Source organism: Rattus norvegicus, chromosome 10 (assembly GCF_021556685.1).
Source record: "Rattus norvegicus strain SHRSP/BbbUtx chromosome 10, alternate assembly SHRSP_T2T, whole genome shotgun sequence".
Classification (NCBI taxonomy): Eukaryota; Metazoa; Chordata; class Mammalia; order Rodentia; family Muridae; genus Rattus; species Rattus norvegicus.
The window spans coordinates 111,609,862-111,629,910 of record NC_141543.1 but is presented as its reverse complement, the minus strand read 5'-3'; the positions used below and the strand labels follow the sequence as shown (position 1 = coordinate 111,629,910).

General features: G+C 52.1%; 1 protein-coding gene across 17 annotated transcripts in view; it reads right to left on the bottom strand.

Annotated features, from left to right (window-relative positions):
* Positions 1 to 20,049, bottom strand: part of Baiap2 (BAR/IMD domain containing adaptor protein 2) — a 67,563-nt gene that overhangs the window by 18,626 nt on the left and 28,888 nt on the right. For all 17 annotated transcript variants that reach the window (XR_015630153.1, XR_015630154.1, XM_087569485.1 and 14 more), the window contains 3 exon segments: positions 8,315 to 8,376; positions 7,633 to 7,704; positions 6,960 to 7,097 (listed from right to left, as the gene is read on the bottom strand). Coding sequence is in view for 15 of the 17 variants with exons in the window: in XM_087569485.1 (XP_087425611.1) it covers positions 6,960 to 7,097; positions 7,633 to 7,704; positions 8,315 to 8,376 (272 nt within the window). In the remaining 2 variants the exon portion in view is untranslated.

Genomic DNA, 20,049 nt, shown 5'->3' with positions numbered 1-20,049 from the left:
AAATCCTCGTGAGAGTACGGTGGGCACGCCATCACCACCTTCTAAGGCAGGCACCTACCTAGGACATGGACCAGTTCCTCTTTTAAAACAGCTAGCTTCCCCTTTCATGTCATCTCAGGGAGGACGGAGGACAGCTAGCTGTCCTGCACAGAGTACCTGGCATGCTCTCTGCCAACAGTAGGACCACGTGCAGACGGTGGGTCAGGCGGAGCCTTCAGAGTGGTCTCGACTCTGGCGAGGCCTGCCTACCCACTCCCAACTGCTTTTCTCTGAGCTTTTGCTCTTTGGGGCTTCAGCATGAAGCTGTGCCTCAGCTGCCTCTCCTTTAGAACCCTTAGAGTGAGCACAAGGGCAGGGAAAGGCAAACTGCTCTCCAAGTCCAAACATACCTAAGGTCATCGCACTGGCAGACCCCCTCTTTCTATGTCTCCTAATCCCCCCTTCCTCACACTCGATACTCTGGAGGGTGAGGGCCAGATAAGGGGGGAGATGGTAAGTCACACAGCAGGAACAGCAAAGGCAGTGTCACACTCTCAGAAGACTGTCATTTGCAGACAGCCTCCTACCTGTGCCTGCCTGTCTTGTTCTAATAAGAGCTAGGCTGGGGGAGGAGTCAAATAGGACAAAACCAGAAAAAAATTCAGACCCAAGCACAATGGCACACCCAGCTCTACCCAGGGTGCAGGGTAAGGGCTGCTCAGAAATGACATGGTGGAAAGGAGGCACCAGCATACCCTCTCAGTGTCTTCGCTTAGGCGATCCTAGGGTATCAGCTGGTTGGGCGGCTAGCTGTTACCAGAGGCCAGCATGACCACTCAGGTCCACCTCATTCTTGGGGAGGGGATGGGGGAGGACAAAAGACAGCTAAGCACCTCTCATATTCTGGAGCTGGTCTCCCCACCCCCCACTTGCCACAGGGTGTCTGAGTCACAGGTTCCTCCTCCCCTGCCGTGAGAGGGAGTGAGAGTCTGGTTTGCCCTAAAGCCTCAGTGTGGTTTTTACTTTTCATTTTCCAAGAGGATTCTAAAGGGATGACCACATCCTCAATGTCTGAGCTGGGGACAGAGGCCACACCCCAGGCCTAGCATGTCCACTGCTCCCCAGGAGAACACCTTTCCCATCTCCTGTGTGCACGCGCTTCCCCATGACTGGCTGGCAACCCTGTGGTGACAGAATGTGTTGGATGGAGGGCCATGTCAGGGCAGTACCCATGGGTTGTGAGAGATGGCTCTCGGAACTTCCCTTTTTGCATAAAACTACCCGCCCCAGTTAGTGCCCCAAATGCTACCAAGCTCCTGTTCTCTGACCTACAATTAAAATTAGTTTCCTGTGGAACTTTCAACATGAAAGCTCAGTTCTGAGCTGTTCTTAACGGTGATTGGCTCAGTTCGTCCCTGAGCCCAGGTAGCCATCACCTGCAAACCTGGACAGGTCTGGCCACTATCCTAAGTGGTCCAGCCTCGGCAGAGCCCAGAAGCAGGAACATGGTGGAGGCTGTGTACCAGGTTAGCTCCCCTGAAGGTTGGTCTGTCACTGTGAGCTCTTGAGGCCCAGCCCTTGATGTTCAGCAGCCTCAGGCTCTCTCTGTGAGCTCCTTCCCAGGAACTCCGAGAGCTCACACACATGCTGCTGAGGAGGAACCCTCGCTGCATCAGGCACCAATCACACAGGGACCCATTGGTAGATCAGTGGGACCATGTCTTGAGACAAGCGGTTCCCTTCTCAGGAGCGAGGAAGGGATCTGTGTTCAACAAGCACAACCTACGGGCGGCGATGGGCATACTTGACTAACCCGGGGCTGTTGGGACTGAGGTATCAAGTACATTCGGCTCTTCCTGCAGTGGTGGTTGTTGTTAGGCTCCAGGCTTTGTCAGGCTCACAGACCCCAAGCTGGGCCTCTGTGCCTGCCACAGGATATCCTCCACACAGGTGTCCACACTAGCCTGCATTTGACTTTCTGAACCCTGGGTTCACTATGATCTGACCCTGCTTGGTTCTGGCCAAGTCACAGGGGGCACAGAGTGGAGAAACCTCAGATGCCCAAAGGGAATCTCAAGGAAGCAGGCAACAACTCTCCAGGCTGGAGTGACCAGATGAACTGAGTCAAGGCCTCGGTTTCTATGCTGTGCCCTTAAGGCACACGCAGGGTCCCCAGCGGTGGTGCTGCACAACTCTGATCTGCTGGGGAGGCCGAGGCAGGTGAATCTCTGTTAGAGGCCAGTCTAGTTTGTAGAGTGAGTCCCAGGACAGTCAGGGCTACACAGAGAAACCCTGTTTCAAAAAACAAAAAACAAGGGCTGGAGAGATGGCTCAGTGGTTAAGAGCACCGACTGCTCTTCCCAAGGTCCTGAGTTCAAATCCCAGCAACCACATGGTGGCTCACAACCATCTGAAATGAGTCTGATGCCCTCTTCTGGTGTGTCTGAAGATAGCGACAGTGTAATCATAATATATAATAAATAAATAAAATATTTAAAAAAAAAAAAAACAAAAAACAAAAAACAACCAACCAACCAACCAACCAACCAACCACAGTCATGCCACCCCAGAGTATGGGGTCAATCCCCATTTCTAACAGTTCTCACCTTCCTGGTTAACTCAAGTAGTAGTTCCAGGAGCCCTAAAAGACCAAGTAACAGAACTTGGGCACCTCTGCTAATGTTGTCACTCAGAGGTCTAGTGGACAGAACATTCCAAGGGCCAGCAAAGACCTCCGAGTCCCTGCCTGAGCCCTACTATCTTCTCGGCTACTGAAACCACCCGTGCAGCTTGGGAGGCTTAAAAAAATAGGAATCATAAAAGGCAAAGGCTCTCTCTAGTAACCAACACCTTGCCAGAGTCTTTAGATCTACAATAAACTGTGTTGAGGCCAGCCTGGAGCTGTGGGGCCTCATCAGGGAGTGAGCCACTGTGGAGGGTCTAGCCTCGCAGAGGGAGGAGTGGGTTCAGTTCAGCCCACATGCTCAAGCATTTCCTTCAAGGGGAGGGTGCTGCCATGCTGAAGGGCCTCAGGCCCCTGCTCAGCTGCTAGGAGCCACACTCTGCATGAATCAGATGGAGTCCCTGGCCAAGTTTGTGAAGGCATTGGGAGTCCGTAGGACCCGCCCTACACCAGGGATAAGAGTTGGCGAGGCATCCCAGCAAGGCCGATAGGCTACTCCAATATGGTGGCCAGCATCCCTTCACTTAGCTGAGAGGAACCAGGTCAGCTGGACATCAAACTCTCTCTAACCCTCGAAGGTGTGAGGTGAGAGACCTCAAGAACATCACTGCCTATGAGCTTGAGCATCAGAAATAACATCTCTGGTGCTCTCTTGCTACTCTCACCGGCCTACACACAGCTGTTTGGGAGAACCCAACTTCAAGACCTGCCTGGGTTGCAGAGTGATTTAAGGTCAGCCTGGGCAACTTAGGCAAGCTGTATTTAAACAATACCACCACTAGCAGCAGCAACAACAATAACGACAAAAACCCACCCACCCTTCCCTCCCTCATTCTCTCCCTCCCTCCCTCCATCTATAGCTATATATTTATGACAGATAGATATGCTCAGAGGTAGCACACATAAGACCCTAGGTCAAGGGGTTGGGGATTTAGCTCAGTGGTAGAGCGCTTGCCTAGCAATCGCAAGGCCCTGGGTTCGGTCCCCAGCTCCGAAAAAAAGAAAAAGAAAAAAAAAAAAAAGACCCTAGGTCAATCCACACACCCCACACTCAGCCTGACAACAACAGCAACAATTATGTAAATCCAAACTGACACAACTGAGTAGGTTCAGGCTATCCACTGAGGAACAAGCTTCACAGTGTTCAAGACCAGAGGAAGGAAGGGGGGAAGAGGGCTTCTCTGAGGAACACACAACACAGATCCCCAACATTTTTCTTGCTAAGAGTCAAGCGCTGTTTCTCAGAGAGACAATGAAGAGGTTTGGAGAGGCAGAAAAGGGCTCCAAGAACAGAGTGGCACACATATGCCAGCAGTGGGGCCCTTCTTGTCCACGCGCAAAGCCAGGACAGATGGCTCAATGTCATCAATAGGGAAGACGAGGTTCAGAGAGGACCTGGAGGCTGTACACAGGAGGGGATGGGCCAGCTTAGTGCCATCTGTGGCCACAAGAGAGGCAAAGAGCTTTTTCTTGAGCAAAGAGACAGTCAAGTAAGAGCCCTGGGATTGGGGCTGGGGCAGAGCTACGCAACCATGCTGTGGGACAGGCCAAAGGGAGCCTTGGATAAGGCTGGCTGACCCTCAAACAGAAGTTTGGCATGGGAAAGACATCCTCAAGAGACAAAGCCAGGAGGCACACACAGCTGGGGCACTATCACAGCGCCTGCTTGTGCCGTCTCGTCTCCAGCTGCTTGCACTGGGCTCTCCATGTAGCACCTACTCTGAGCGCCTGAAGCCCAGGGCCATGCTTTCCTATTGTCAGTCAACTGAGGTTGGGCAGGTCACACTGGCTACAGCGTCGCTATCCTTCCCCGGTGCGGTAGCATCTGCTCTGAACTATAAGGACACATACTGGAGGGGTGTAAGCGCTCTCGTCCTGTGGGCTAAGCGATGTACTCTGTCATGGGAGCCTGAGGGCAGGCATCTGAGTGTGGGACTTCTCCTGGTTTGCTCTGTGAGATGCCTCCGTGCCATCAGGATGACCTGTCATGGCAGCTTCATTCTGCTGCCAAACACTCTGTGCTTAGTGCCTCACAGGCAGCGTGTGTGAAACAGAGTGACAGACTCACGCTCAACATGGACAGACCTTGAGAGCGTGCTCGGTGCAAGAAGACACACACAAACCCCCAGTGTGACTCAGCCACAGCTGATGTCTAGAACATGAAGATCTATAGAGACAGAAAGCAGGTAGGCGTTCCTGGGAAGGGAGAGTGGGTGACAGGGGTGGGGAGTCGGGGCAGACGGGGGTGAGCACGGCTGTATATGAGGTTCTTCTTAGGTCGGTAAGCTGCTGCAGACTGTGTGATGATGTACAATTCTACAGTCATACGGTGCCCACTGTGTAAATGTGTCCTGTAGTATAGAACGTCTAAATACGGCTCTCACTAGGGGAGAACTAGAGGAGCCGGCTCCCACCGTTGGACTACCTAACCGGTGCCCAGAAGGTTTCCTTTAGGCTATGTGCTTACATATGAAACTCCCTCCTGCCTGGCCTATGTCTGCACTGAGGAAACTGCCCCCCTACCAGGCAGCAGGGTTATGCCTGCTGGCCAGGTCTTCTTAGAGCAGAATGACCAAAGTTAGCAACAGCTGACCCTGCCAGGTGTGCACTTGTGCCTCGGTCCTGCAGCTCACCTGAGGAACCTGTTCAAGAACAACTCAAGGTGGCTCAGAGCTGCCTCTTGTGACAGCCTCAGCCTGTGTGTGTCCTTGCAGGCAGCCATACCGATGGCTATTACAAAGGATTAAAGAGGCTGGGAGAAAGCTTAGTTGTTACAGGGTTTGCCTTGCAAGTCTGAAGACCTGAGTTCCTGCCCCAGAACTCACACGTAAACAACAAAAACAAGGGGCTGGAGAGATGGCTCAGTGGTTAAGAGCACTGACTGCTTTTCCAGAGGTTCTGAGTTCAATTCCCAGCAACCACATGGTGGCTCACAACCATCTGTGACGGAATCCGATGCCCTCTGCTGGTATCTCTGAAGACAGTGACAGTGGACTCAGATGCATAAAATAAATAAATCTTTAAAAACAAAACAAAACAGTAACAACACAGAAATCCTGGGTGTGATGGTCACACTGGTAATCCCAGCCCCGGGGAGGGAAAGACAGGCTTCCTGAGACTCACTGGCCAGTCAGCCTAACCTACTGGGCAAAGATCCAAGTCAGCCAGACTCTCAGAAAAAAGGTGAAAAAAGCCTAAGAAGGAATGACACCTGCAAACACATGTGGTTGTGCCTGCACATGTATGTACCTCCACATACACAAACGTGCATAGACGTGATCAGAACTAAGACCCTAGACTCAGGAATGTGCTTGAGGTGGGGAAGTCATGCTGTTGGCGCCTAGCAGACTGACTTGTATGTGTTAGACAGCAGTGGCTAGGGTGGCAGGGATCTAGACTTTCCTGCTATCCCAACAACTTCACATGAAGAGTGCTGTCCAGGCCTGTTCTCTCCTTTAGGGCAACTGGGTTCATGGCAGGACCCCCCATAGGCCTATGCCATGTGCTTAGAAACGACTCACCTAGGCCACCGTGAAGCTGCTGACTGGCTTAGTACAGCGTGGCGTTCTCCTCCTCAGCCCTTCCCACTCTCCTGAGGCCAAGTGGGAAGCCAGGGCCCACAGGCACAAGAGGAACATTGCAATCACATGGCTTGGGCAAGAACTCAATGGGTGTGGGTGCTACCTGATGCTACAGGTAAGAGTGGGGACCCCAGCCCTGGAGCCACACTTCGTCTTCTCCGGGCCCTGTAGCTGAATTTTCTGGTGCCTCCTCTATAGATCCTGGGCATCCTGTTATATTCCTTTGTATCTGTGTCCCTAGGGCTGCAAGAGTAGGTGAGAGGTTTCTAGACCTACTGAGCATAAGGACACTGCCCGTGGTTCTGAGGTAAGTGTCAGTCTGGCCACACTATCCTACCGTGGATGCAGCACCTGTGGTGCTTGGAAGCCTCCAGAGCCATCTGCCATAGATGACTGTGGCTAGCCAGCCTGGGGTCACAGGCTGATTACAATAGCAGTCTGGGGTCTGGCTCTGGGCAGGAATCCAGAGGGACAGGGGAGGACTTAGCCTGGGCCTCTTGTCAGTAGCCAAACCCCATTGCAGCATCTTTGCCGAGTGAGCTAACCACCCCTCTACTCAAGGACATGGGGGCTCACTCCAGAAATCCAGCCCAGCCCTGCCACACCTGGAAGCTCTCCCCGTCCCTTGACAGACACATGGTAAGCACAGGGGAAGGGGAGGGCATGAGGTCACAGTTGGACATCAAGCTCCTGTGGGCAGGCAGGAGTAGACCTACCTGCAGCTCCTTGTCTGAGTACTTCTGAGGGTTCTTACTCCCTTGGCTCTTCTTACGGAGCTTCTTTAGCTCAGCCTGACACTTGTCCAGGGCGTCCCCTTTGCTCCTCTGTTCTGTTTGGTATTTCTTCAGCGCAGCCTGGAGATCCATGATACAACCACGGAGGCCCATGAGCCTCACAGGCAGCTTGGCACTCCCTCCTCAGCTCTCCCCGCTCCCCAGCCACAGCAGGTTCCAGCTGGCCAAAGTGAGGCAGGGGGCCACAGCTGCAGACCTCCATGTCTTCCTCTGACAGATCCCCAATCTCCAAGACCAAAATTAGACTTGGGAAGCGGCCTGACCTCATCCCTTCCCCTTAATAGTAGGCACGAAGCCATAAACTCATGTGGCGAATCCTACAGTAGCCTTGGCTAACAGGCAAGGACAGTAAGGCATGGACAGGCGGCTCATGTGGGTTTTATAGAAGAGGCCAAGTCATCAGCTATATGACAAGTGGCTGAGAGGCAGGGAGCTGCACACGGAACAGCTGATGCAATGGGTTTTTCTCTAGGCCACTAGCATGGCGGCCTAGAGGGAAAAAGAACCGTTCAGGCCTATGAGACTGATGTATAGGCAGAGGCAGGGCCGGGCTTGGCAATGGTGGCCCAGCAGGCATGACACAGGGTGTACTTACACTCAGATACCTGGAATCCAGTTCTACTTTCTGCTCCAGCTGTGTGAGCAGCTCATTGTGAAAGGCCTTCAGCTGGACACAGGGAGGAAACAGACGGTTAGGCAGCTCTGAGGCATGGTGCAAGCAATGGGAGCAGAGCCAGCATGGACATTGGTGCCATGTAAGGAGAACCTTTCAGGGCCATGCAGGCCCCTTGAAGCCAGGAGGCTCCTAAGGGTGAGCACTGGACAAAGTGTTAAATAATCAAGCCTTTCAAAGTCTTGACATCCTATTTCCCATCATCCTCCCTGTGCTGGATCATTCAGGCAAGGGCTAAAGGAGCTAGGCCTGAATCCGGGTGAATAGATCTGACTTTGCCACCCACCAGAATTGGGACCTGGCTAGGGCTGTCATCGAGGTACCGGGGAATCTTCCATGGAGCCAACTCTGACTAACCCATCACGGGTCCCTATGGTCAAGTGAGCATTCGACCCTGATTCCCTTTTCTCTTTGCAGGGCCTGAGATCCCAAGTCATCTTCCTGGCAGGTCACTGTGACTTGTGTGACCTGCACGGCTATGGAAGTCCCGAAAGGGCACACAGCTGAAGCATACAGCCAGTCTTCTTCAACTGACGCTTGACTCCCCTGCTCACCTATGTCTGCTCCTTGAACCCAAGGATGAGGTTCCAGAGGCCAAACTCACCATCTCTTCCAGCTGGTTCTGGATCTGCCGGTGGACTTCGGCCATCTGGAAGAGGACGTCCCCTGTAGGAAAGAGGGGTTAGATATTTCCAATCACCATGCCTACACCAGGGCTGAAACACTGGTGTCATAGTCAGGGTTTCTGTTCCTGCACAAACATCAGGACCAAGAAGCAAGTTGGGGAGGAAAGGGTTCATTCAGCTCACACTTCCACATTGCTGTTCATCACCAAAGGAAGGCAGGCCTGGAACTCAAGCGGGTCAGGAAGCAGGAGCTGATGCAGAGGCCATGGAGGGGTGCTGCTTACTGGATTGCTTCCCCTGGTTTGCTCATCCCGCTCTCTTACAGAACCCAAGACTACCAGCCCAGGGATGGCACCACCCACAATGGGCTGGGTCCACCCCCCTTGATCACTAATTGAGAAAATGCCTTACAGCTGGGTCTCATGGAGGCATTTCCTCAAGGGAGGCTCCTTTCTCTGTGATAACCTCAGCTTGTGTCAAGTTGACACACAAAACCAGCCAGTACAACTGGACACCACAGAAGTTCTGTGACTCTAGACAGAGGGGCTTTTGGGAGGCGAAGGAGGAACAGAAAAGTCTAAATGATGAGTTATTTGAGTCCGAGTTAGAGCCTGGCATCCTGTGGGAGCTACATGTCCACACTGAAGCACATGCTCAGGACAGAAACATGTGACAGAGGAGACATGTGACGGAAGAGCCTTACCGATGGGTGGACTTTTACCTTGGCACAGCTCTGAGAACAAACAGGCACCTACACAGACCTCACACTCATTCAGACACCAGCAAGCCAATGATGTCCCGAGCCCCACTCCAGAGCAGAAACACCTCCCGGTGCAGGACACAGGAAACTACTGTCTCTGACCCAAGGCCCCATTGCCAGTTTCCATAGGAAAAGAAGTGACAGGCTGAATGGCATTCTGGGTCTGGCTGCTCAGCTGGCTCCGGCCTCTGGAGGAAAAGGTGGTCTCAGAACCACTTGCCCTGAAAGAGTGTGCCCTTTTTTCCCAGTGGTGTTCCAGTGACTGGAGTCAGCAGAGCTGGTGGGCCCAGAACAGCCAACAGAAGGAGGACTGTTTGCTTAGCAGGAGACCGAGGTTCAGGGGCCACAGAGCGCCGGACATGGGCATGGCTCTGGCTCCATAAACATTTTTCTCGCACAGCAATACTTCAGGGACCCTGCTGTGCCGTGGCCTACCTGTGAGGAGAAGCTAAGACAACAGAGGCTGAGCCGCTCAGCAGTCAATGCCATCCGTGGCTTTTTCAGTCTGGGTCCCACCTAGCTCATACCCATTTGCCTCTGGCACACGCTCCAGGCTGGACTAATGTCTGCGTTTGCCCAATGTTGGACTGAGCTGAGCCCCCAGCAAAGTCATCACTAAGCTGCCACACACCCACCTCCTGCTTGTGGCAAGTATACAACAGACAGAGGCGTAAGGAAGAGCCTCCAGGACCGAGGGCCAGGCACACTTTCTTTTCGGTCCAACAGTGACTAAGTCAGTAGATCCCAGCATCTACCTCCCACCTCGCACCTAGAGGTGAGGCCCGGAGGGTCTTGGTTGGCTGCCTTGCTGTGTTCTTGACCCACCACGTATCCTCTGTTGTCAACTGGGCATGAGACCCTAGTTCCTCTTTTTTTCTAGGGTCCGAGACCTGGGGTGACACCCTGGGTCTCATGCTCAGTTGTCCACAGGGGACATGTAATGGGTCAGGTACATAAGGCACCTAGGACCAATAAGCCTGCTGCCCTCTCTCTCTGCCACAGGCCCACCTCATCTGTGAGATAAATTCTCTCATTTTCCTGTATGTAGAGAACAGGAGTCTCACTCTACTTACTTGATTGGCCACTATCTGTTAGCTCCTTTTGAGGAGACCAGACACTGGCTAGGTACTATGGGCATAGACAGAGGGGAGCCTATGCCTGTGCCTGGAAGCCAGAGTTGATGCTGCTAAGCTGCACCCCGAGTCCTTTCAGATGCAGGACTTTTCTCCCAAGGAGGCTTTCTGGCACCCACTGTCACCAGCTAGAAACCAAAAGAAATCCTGACAACAGAAGTCCATGTCCTAGCTAGAGGGTTCTTTCCTCTAGGACCTCAGCTTCCTTCTGGGAGTTCATCTGGGACCCATGGGGATCAGATTCTTGGGAACCCTCTTAGTCCCAAGAGTTGCTTTAATATCATTGATCATAGGGACACTGAACACTGTACAGACTTCCTACACTAGCGAGCACGGCTTACAAGGCTATGCCAGCCAACTGGGCCCAGTCAGTTAGCAGGGTAGTCAGGGGCCAGATCTAGGGCTTACCCTACAGCCCCACCCTGCTTGCCCACCACCTCCCTGCAGGTCATCCTCTGTGGTCAGAAGGCAAACTAACAGTTGCCTGGGACTTTGTACAGACTATCTAATTTACCTGGATACACATGCCTGCGGCTGTCAGGGCTAAATATCTCAGCACAACTATCTGCCTACCACCCTGTCCCAAGTGTCTATGACCACAGGCTTAACACCACACCCTTGTAATGAAAAGGTACAATGGTACACCCAGAAACTGAACTCCCAGAGGTGACAGGGCTGCCATAACTGTACGTGGCCAATAGGAAGCTGTGACCACCAAGTCAGTGACAACCTACACACAGAGGGACAGGGCAAGTAGCCTCTGGTTTGCCAGGTCCCTCTGTAAAGGATGGAAGTCCCATTCCTAGCATATTCTAAACCTGGACTCTGATGTGCTTGAAGTGACTGGGGCAGCATTTAATGTGAAGGAGTCTGTCCCTTATCCCTTCTGAGAAGCAGAGACAAGTGGGTGAGGGCAGTGGAAAGGGGCAAGGCCACAGGTACAGTCCCCATGAGGAAAGGCCTTGGTTTCCACTGGCACACATGCACAGCCATGCTGACTTTCATCAGGCCATCAGGGAAGTGTCCTACATGCTCAGAACAGAGCTCACAGGAAACCCAAAGCCACAAATCAGAGTTTTCTACACTCAGACCAGAAGCCACCAGTATGCAAGCCAGAAGGACAGCCATGTGAGTGGCAGGTCCCAGAGTCCTCTGTGCTTTTCTGCATCTGTAAGTCCTGGAAGAATGAAAACCCATTGCCCCATGACAAGGAAGGAAGTACCTGGGGAAGCTCTCTTGGCTTCCTGCATTTGTAGGTCCCGTAGGATGAAAGCCCACTGCACCACGACAAGGAAGAAGCACCAAGGGGCTGGGGATCTAGCTCAGTGGTAGAGCGCTTGCCTAGGAAGCGCAAGGCCCTGGGTTCCGTCCCCAGCTCCGAAAAAAAGAACCAAAAAAAAAAAAAAAAGAAAAAAAGAAAAAAAGAAGGGCTATGGGGTCTAGGAAGGGAGGAATGGGGCAGCAGCGACCAGACAAACTATGCACTTAGTTAGAAGTCTCCCTATAGATCGGTACTCTCTGACCATATTCTTTTTTTTTTTTGGTTTTTTTTTTTCCGGAGCTGGGGACCGAACCCAGGGCCTTGCGCTTCCTAGGTAAGCGCTCTACCACTGAGCTAAATCCCCAGCCCCGACCATATTCTTTAGACCCAGAGTTACAAGTCAGTGTCAAGACTGAACAGAAAACATTCCCCTACCCACAAAAGCAGCACATGCTAATTCGAGAAGGGTAGAATCAAGCAGTGATGCCCAAGGGTGTGAGAAGTTTCACACAGATTTTCATCCTGGTGGTGGGTGTCAGACCCCACAGGACAGCGGCTACCATTCCATCTGGGCTGTATCAACCCTCAGACATAGAGCACAGTGTCTGGATCAGCTAGAACCTTCAGTTCAGAGCCCCAGCTGCATAGCCTGTTTCCAGACCTAGTGGGTATACACGGGAAAAGGGGGAACACTGAGGCAAAGACACAGAACAGGGTGTGTGTGTGTGTGTGTGTGTGTGTGTGTGTGTGTACACCTGCACGCGTGTGCGCACGTCGAGCTCTGGGCTAGCTGCAAGCTGGTGCTGTGTAAGATCAGCCCACGTGGTGAAGTTTTAAACTGCACTTTACAAGCAGCTGCAGGAAGACACGTGCAGTGGGGCTTGAGCGCGCAGAGCGCCAGCACTAAACCCCTGCAGTGCCACGACCACAGCATGGAAGGGAAGACTGGCACAGCTATCCACTCTGAGCACCCCCACTGCAGAGGAGGGAACCTCTGACCGGGGCACTGCCTTCTGCCAGAAGCTACAATAAGTTCTGTTCCTTGGCCAGCAGGTGCACAGACGCAGGGGCTGGGCTCTCACAGTGGACTCCATGACCTCACACCTTCTCCTTCTCTTGGAAGCTCCTCCTGGGTATACTGAGCTGCGAGGGAAAGCTTCATTTTTTTTTTAAAGATATTTACTTATTTATTTTTGGTTTGAGACAGGGTTTTTCTGTGTAAAAGCCCTACCTGTTCTGAAACTCACTTTGTAGAGGCTGGCTTTGAACTCAGAGCTCTGCCAGCCTCGCCCTCCCAAGTAAAGGGAGCAAAGGACTGAGCCACCATTGCCTGGCTTAAGATTTTTATTTTTATTTATAGTGTTTGTGCACCTGAGTGTAGGTGCTCTTGGAGGCCAGAAGAGGTCATCGGATCCCCCTGAGGAGAGTTACAGGCAGCTGACACTGGGGCAAGGAAAGAACCAAACTTGGGTCTTCTGGAACAACAGTATGCACACTTAACCACTGACCATCTCTCTAGCCCCAGGAAGAGGCTTTTTAACCAGCCTCAGCCAGGGCAGGATCCACCCATCCCCTGGGGACCTAGAGCTCTTAGGCCACAGCCCAGGTGGGCCCTAAACTTGAAAAACCGGATCAGATTGGGAAAGAAGGCCCAGCGTGCCAGAGCAAACAGTGAATGAGGGAGGGTAAATCTTTACAGACAGCTGCCACCGGATGAACCTCTCCAGGGAGTGGAGTATGTCAGCAGGGGTGACTGGCAGTAGGTGGCCCATCCCAGGGAGCAGGCATGAGAGATCCCGGAGGAACGGAAGTCCCAGGCACACCAGAGCAGTGAGTCAGCCTTAGCCCATCAAAGTGAAAAAGCGGTAACTTAGGAGGGTGAGGATGGGGCTAAGGCCCCAAGATATTTGGGAACTTAGGAAGTAAGGGAGACCCTCCCCCGCAAAGTACACGTAGGTCCCAGAGACAATATGTGACATTTGGGACAAAAGTATAAAAACACAGGCGGCCATAGCAGGAGACCACACCCCCTTCAACTTCTACCAACTAACAGTGAGTCAAGTCGCTGAAAGGTCAGCCACCAGTGAGTCACACTGCATGTTATCCTAACGTCTCAGTTTTAAAGATTTCTGGTGCTATAGGTAACCTGGCTTCAGTCCGTGTGGAAATGTCCCCCTTCTTGGGGGGAAAAAACACATGGGTTGGGATACATTTACAATGCCCATCCGTGTTACAACAGAGGTTAGAGCACCCCCCCTTCCTCCTTTTTTGTTTTTGTTTTGTTTCTCTGAGATAGGATCTCACGTATTTCAGGCTGGCCTCAGGGTCAAACTCACTACATAGCCTTTGAGAGCCTTGAATTCCTGATCCTCCTGCTTCTGCCTCCTGAGTACTGGGATCACAGGTGTGTACCACCACATCCAGCAGACTCCCTTTCCACGGACAGGTAATAAATACTCCATGTGTGGAGAGACCATGTACCTGGGCTGTTTGCCTGTTTTCTCTCGCTGGCAAGTCCATTCCTTCACTGACATCTTTGGTTATTCTGGTGTATACTGCAGACCAGCTGAGATATCTAGCTTTCAACTATTGGGTTGAAATAACTAACTGGGGTTGGATATCTAACTGATCAACTATTGGGTTCTTGAACCTTCCATTGGTAGACAGCCTTTTTTGGACTAAGTGGACCACAGCCCCCAAATCAATTCTGGGTTTATTTGGCTTACACTTCTGTATCATCAAAGGGAGTCTAAACCTGAGTTCATTATCAAGTCAGGACAGAAACTAAAACAGGCAGGAACCTGGAGGCAGGAGTTGATGTAGAGGCTATGGGAGGGGAGCTGCTTTCTGACTTGTTCTTCATGGTTTGGTCAGCCTGCTTTCTTATAGAACCCTGGGCCGATGGCACCACTCACAACAAGTCGGGCCCTCACCAATCCCTAGTTTTAAAAACCTCCACAGGCTTGCCTACAGCATGATCTTATAGAGGCATTTTCTCAGTTGAGTTCCTTCCTCTCAGATGACTATAACTTGTGCCATGATCACATAAAACTATCCAGCACAACTGTTTGTAGGTTCATGACGGCCTTAATTAAGGAATACCTGAACACGATCAGCCTTCCTGCTGTACAGTTTTTTTTAACATTGTGTGTGTGTGTGTGTGTGTGTGTGTGTGTGTGTGTGTGTGTGTGTTGGCTGAGTGTATCTATATCTGTGTGTCACGTGTGTGTCTGGTGCAGGGAGGCCAGAACTGGCTGTTGAATCTACGAGAGCTGGGGTTGTGGATTGTCGTGAGTGGCCATGTGGGTGCTGAGAATCAAGCACAGGTCCCTCCCCTGGAGGAGCAGCCAGTGCTCTAGACCACTTAGATACTCCCATGTGGCAAGTGCCCCAGTAGTGGCATAGAAAATGCACATAAACTGTTAGTTTTCAGAACCTCTGGAAAGGAGAGTTGAGAGCAGCCCACACAGAGGCAGATCTCAGTGTCTCCATCTAAACTCAGATACTTACAACCATCCCAGCAACATGAGAGGGCCTGTGTGGATGTTCAGAAATGCCATGGAGGCTGGGAACGGGACAACAGGTAGGATGGGAGGGAAGTGCAACCATGGATAAGGGGAAGGGAATGGGTTCTGGGGATGCCTGTGGCCTACAGTGGCAGAGGCCTCAGGCAGCAGCAGTGGGCTCCACCTTGCTGCTCCTCCCAGTCTTAAACCCAGCCTAGGTGCAGACCTCACCTTCCACTTGAACTTGGCAAGCACCAGGAAGTCTCCTGGGACACAGAGTGCTGGCAGTGGGGACTCAACCGTGCCACTGGCTACAGCTGTGGGTGAATCCTGGGAAGGCTGGTTCTACAGCCACTCCCAGGGGCTGCCAGAAACAGTGTTGGGTCAACGTGGTGGGAGGTTGCTTGGAGATCAAAAGTGGGATGCCATGGCTTTGTTGCTTCTTTGTGTCTGAGGGAAGACAGGGCATGCACTCTTCCCACCCCACCCTCTAGCCTATGGGAAAGTTGCAAATACAGTCAGGTTTCATATTTAATATACCAAAGTAGACCTGGTCTCCAGGTTCTCCCAGCATCCTCAGCCCCTGCCTGTAACAGGGCATGGCCGGCTTGTCCCACGCTCTGTGCTGAGCTGAACTTTCAAACCCAGGGGCTGGGCTTCCTCTCACCTTCTGATCCCTCACTATATAGTCCAGATATTTTGTATTTTGGTTTCTCTCTCTCTCTCTCTCTCTCTCTCTCTCTCTCTCTCTCTCTCTCTGTGTGTGTGTGTGCTTTCTCTTTCTCTTCTCCTTCCCCTCTGTTTCCTGCTCTGTGATGACTTCACTGACCCCCTCCTGTGTGGTTGGTGAACTCGGCAGAGAGCTGCCCCCAATAAAACCTTCCTTTATACTTTAATTTGGCCCGAATTGGCTCACTGGTGGAGATAACCTGGTGCAGTGATAGCGTTAGCCTTACCACAGTTCTGAGTGCTCATGCTGGTCCACCTGCTCAGCTCTCTTCTGATACGTTGTGTGTGAACATCCTTTTTCTGAGCCAGCTGCTGACTGATACGATGACACTGCTTCTAGCCCGAATTTCCCTTCCTCTCCTAGGAGCAGGAACTTCTTGCCACGCTGTGACAACACTACCCTGATGCTCAGTAAGGTTGCCACACCCACAGAGCACAGAAATAGCCATTTCGTGGCCCAGTGCCTCCCTGAGGCTCACACTGCTCTTGTTGGGCACACCTTCAGTTTTCTTCCTTGGTAAACCAGCCCTCCATCGACTTGACCGCTGTGCCAAGCAAGCGTGTGGGGTTGTGGGGAACAGTTCAGCTTCCAGCACACCAGGGCCTTACCTCTCTGTAATCGAGGAGTGGCCCCCTAAATTGTATTTTTCATAATAGCCGCACCTTAAAATACGCAGTCTTGGGCCGGTTAAACCGCTCAGCAGGTAAAGGTGCTGCCACCAGGCCTGACCAACTGCGTGTGATCCTGGACCATATGGTACAAGTGTAAATAAAATGTGATAAAATAATTAAAACATCCAGTCTTTACTTTCCCCAGACACTCAGCGTTCCCATAACGTGCAAATGGAAAGATGCTGACGGGAAGAGAGAACCTGGGAGGCTGTGGTGGTGGCAGGAAATGGGTGTAGACGGGGGCCCAGGCTCAGTGCACTGGGCAGCCACCTACAGATCAGTCAGGGAAAGACCAGACTCCACCCAAGGCCCCCGTCAGGCCCCAGATGAAGGGCTCCTGATCCTACATGGAGAGGGAATGACATTTTCATAGGTCTGAGCTTAAAGAGGAAACGTTTAGCCAATGAGAAGGCTCTGTGGGTAAAAGCAGTTGCTACTAAGCCTGATGACCTAAGTTTAATCCCCAGGACCCACAGAGTAGAAGAAAATTAACTCCTGAGAGCGGTCTTCAGACCTCCACACAAAGGCGAAAGCAAAATAAACAAAAGTAAAAAGCAAACTTCTACTAGCACGGCTCAGTCCTACAAAGAGATCCCGGAATGACGGGGAGGCACGCCGAGCGGCTGCACATCACTGAGCTGCTGGACTACAGCACCCCCCACCCCCACACACTCTGTGGCTGCATCCAACTCTCTGTGCAGCATGACATTCGGGACTCACTTGTGTCAGGGCCACCGGCTAGGCAGGCCTGTCAGACACCTGCGTCTAGAAGGCAAACAGGTGATCTAAGTTCAAAACCTGCTCTGCTCAAGAAACTGGGAGAAGGTGGCATCAGGATCAGGAGAAGACACGGGAATCAGTTTCCACCCAGGGCTTACAGGCAGTGCTAAAGAGTGAGCCAGGGGGTTGGGGATTTAGCTCAGTGGTCGAGCGCTTGCCTAGCAAAGGCAAGGCCCTGGGTTCGGTCCCCAGCTCTGAAAAAAAGAAAAAAAAAAAAAAAAAGAGTGAGCCAGGTGTGGAAGAGACATCTGACACCACACAAGGGGATGGTCCAAATGGTCCTTTAGAGGCTGCTGTCTCCCAAGCTGACTACCTCCCCTAGCAATAGAGACCTTGGTCCCCTGCCTATCTGCTGGCTGAAATTGTCCCCATGCAGAAACCGGTGCCCTGAGTAATAGACCTTAACTCCAGGGTCTGTAAGAAAGGGTTACTGGCCCTGACAGACAGCATTAGAATTAGTCATTAGGACTAGGTCTCTCAGCTCTGGGAAGGGTCTGGTGAGGCAACTGCTCAGGGCTGAATGTTGCTTGTCTCCATTACTATAGCTTAGCATTTCCCGCTGAGGGCTGTTCCCAGACAACCCCCACCCCCTTCTGAGCAGCAAGGGTGAGTGAAGCAGGAAAAAAAATAAGTAAAGAGAAAAGAGCCCCAGGGTCTCTGAGTACCCTCCTCCCAGAGACAGAGGGAGTACTACCCTCTGACATTCTTACACCAGGGGCCAGGATGGGCGTGGTGGCAAACCTATGGGGTCTCAGACAGACCCCACGTCATGCCATGCAGCCAAAGATCAGTGCGTCGTCTTGTGTCCTAGGTCTCTTTCTTTCTTTCTTTCTTCCTTCCTTCCTTCCTTCCTTCCTTCCTTCCTTCCTTCCTTCCTTCCTTCCTTCCTTTCTTTCTTTCTTTTTTTCCGGAGCTAGGGATCGAACCCAGGGCCTTGCGCTTGCTAGGCAAGCACTCTACCACTGAGCTAAATTCCCAACCCCGTGTCCTAGGTCTCAGTGGGTTCCCTAGGCATTCTATACCTCATGGAGAAGCCGTGTGGCAGGAATAAGGATCCAGGAGAACTAAGGGATTCTGCTCCTGGACCCTCCAAAGTAAAAACCACCAGATGTGCCAATCAGTCAAACCCTTGCAGGTTCAGGAAACTGGATCCAGTGGCCACAGGACCCCATGCAAACCCCAACCTTAACCAGCATGGGAAGATCATCCCAGAAGGAAAGAGACATTGATAATATAGTTGTAATGGAGTGTGTACTCTGCTGGAAGAGGGACAGGCCTCCCTCAGGCCATGGAAGTGGCTGAAATGCTCGATATGCAAAGTCTTAAAGGATGGCAGCAGACAGGGGACTGGTTCTCTGTAGTCAGCAGCCCGGGTGGCGTTTTGCAGGGGGGAGAGGAGGCACCTGCATCCTTCTGGTGATTTGAGCTGCTATAACCTCCTAGAGGTCAGTTTGTCCCCAGAACACGGTAGGGAACCTGGCAGTAGGACCCCTGTGCTATGCAGTGTCATCAATGGGTACCGGGGCACAGCCGTGCTTGACTGCTGAGCACCCCAGTCATTCTGGGAGGAGTCAGAACTGTCATCCTCTCTGCAGTGGCAGAGGACTCCATGCCAAGGGATCAGCTGCTCAGACTTGGCTATAGGCACACATTACCTTCCAGAGCCTTCTGAAGCAAATATCCATGATGCTCAATTATTCTGGTGGCTTCTAGAGCGGAAAGGCACCTCTGAGAGCTAATTAGCATACGCCTGAACAAGGCCCGAATATAGAGCTCTCATTAGGTGAAGACAGACAGCTGAGGGGCTGCCAGGGCACCGTGCTGTTAAAACCACCGGGAGGCAAGAGGGGCAGACAGGAGGTGAGACAGTCAAACCCTCCCTCAGCACCCCCCCTCCAAACCGGACAGTTACCAATCCTGCCTTCTCTCGGCTACTCTCTACACACTGGCTCCTCAGAAGCTCCTCTCCCACCTATGGGAAAGCCAGAGTGGAATGCGGCCAAGGGGTGACCAAGAGAAAATCAATGGCTGTGTTGCCATGGTGATAGCAGTAGACAGCAGAGCTTCTAGTCTTGTTCTGAAACAGAACAAGTCCAAAGAGCCACCTCAATGTTCATGTTGTGTCAACAATCGGACCATGGATACTATGGACTTTGAGAAAAGTAGGGGAGAGGTAGGGCCAAGTTCAGGCTTGCATCCAATGTCACCACTGTCCTGAGTTACTGGCCACTATTTCCATTTTGCCTGCTCAGGTCCCTGCACCAGCGTCATTCAGAGGATTGCTCCATCTGAAGATTTTCAAGCACTCTAGTTAGTCGTGGACCACACGTCTTTGAGGTATGGTGCAGAGTAGCTCTAAGCTCTGTGGCAGCCGCTGCACAGGTCCCACTGTGGCAAAGAGACTAAGATGCTGGGACAAGACCTAATGTCCTCCCATGTGGGTGAGCAGTCAGAGCCTAAGCACAGCTCCAGCAGCATTGGGAACAGGCTCTCAGGATCCCTTGTCCTAGGGATCGTCTCCCTCTGTCCTGTCTGACTTCTACCTGAAGTCTGTAAGGAAATTCAGGTCTGACCAGAGAAGGAAGTGGCCATGTCCCCACTCCCATTCACGGAGACTAAGCTCCTTTAGTAAAGCAAACTAGACCCTTTGTATGCGAGGACAAGCTCCTGCCCACAGTGGGCAGATAGAGTCTGCTATATTCTTTCTGGGTAAATTTACCCCTTAAACCAGCTGATCCAAGGGAACAAGTGGACCCCAAAGACTGGTTAGCAGTGTTGCTTTGTCAGCTGTGCACAGCATCATCTCGGAGTCCTGAGCAAGTGCCACAGCACTGGGGAACAAAGATGGACTCAATGGTATCCAGGAAAACAC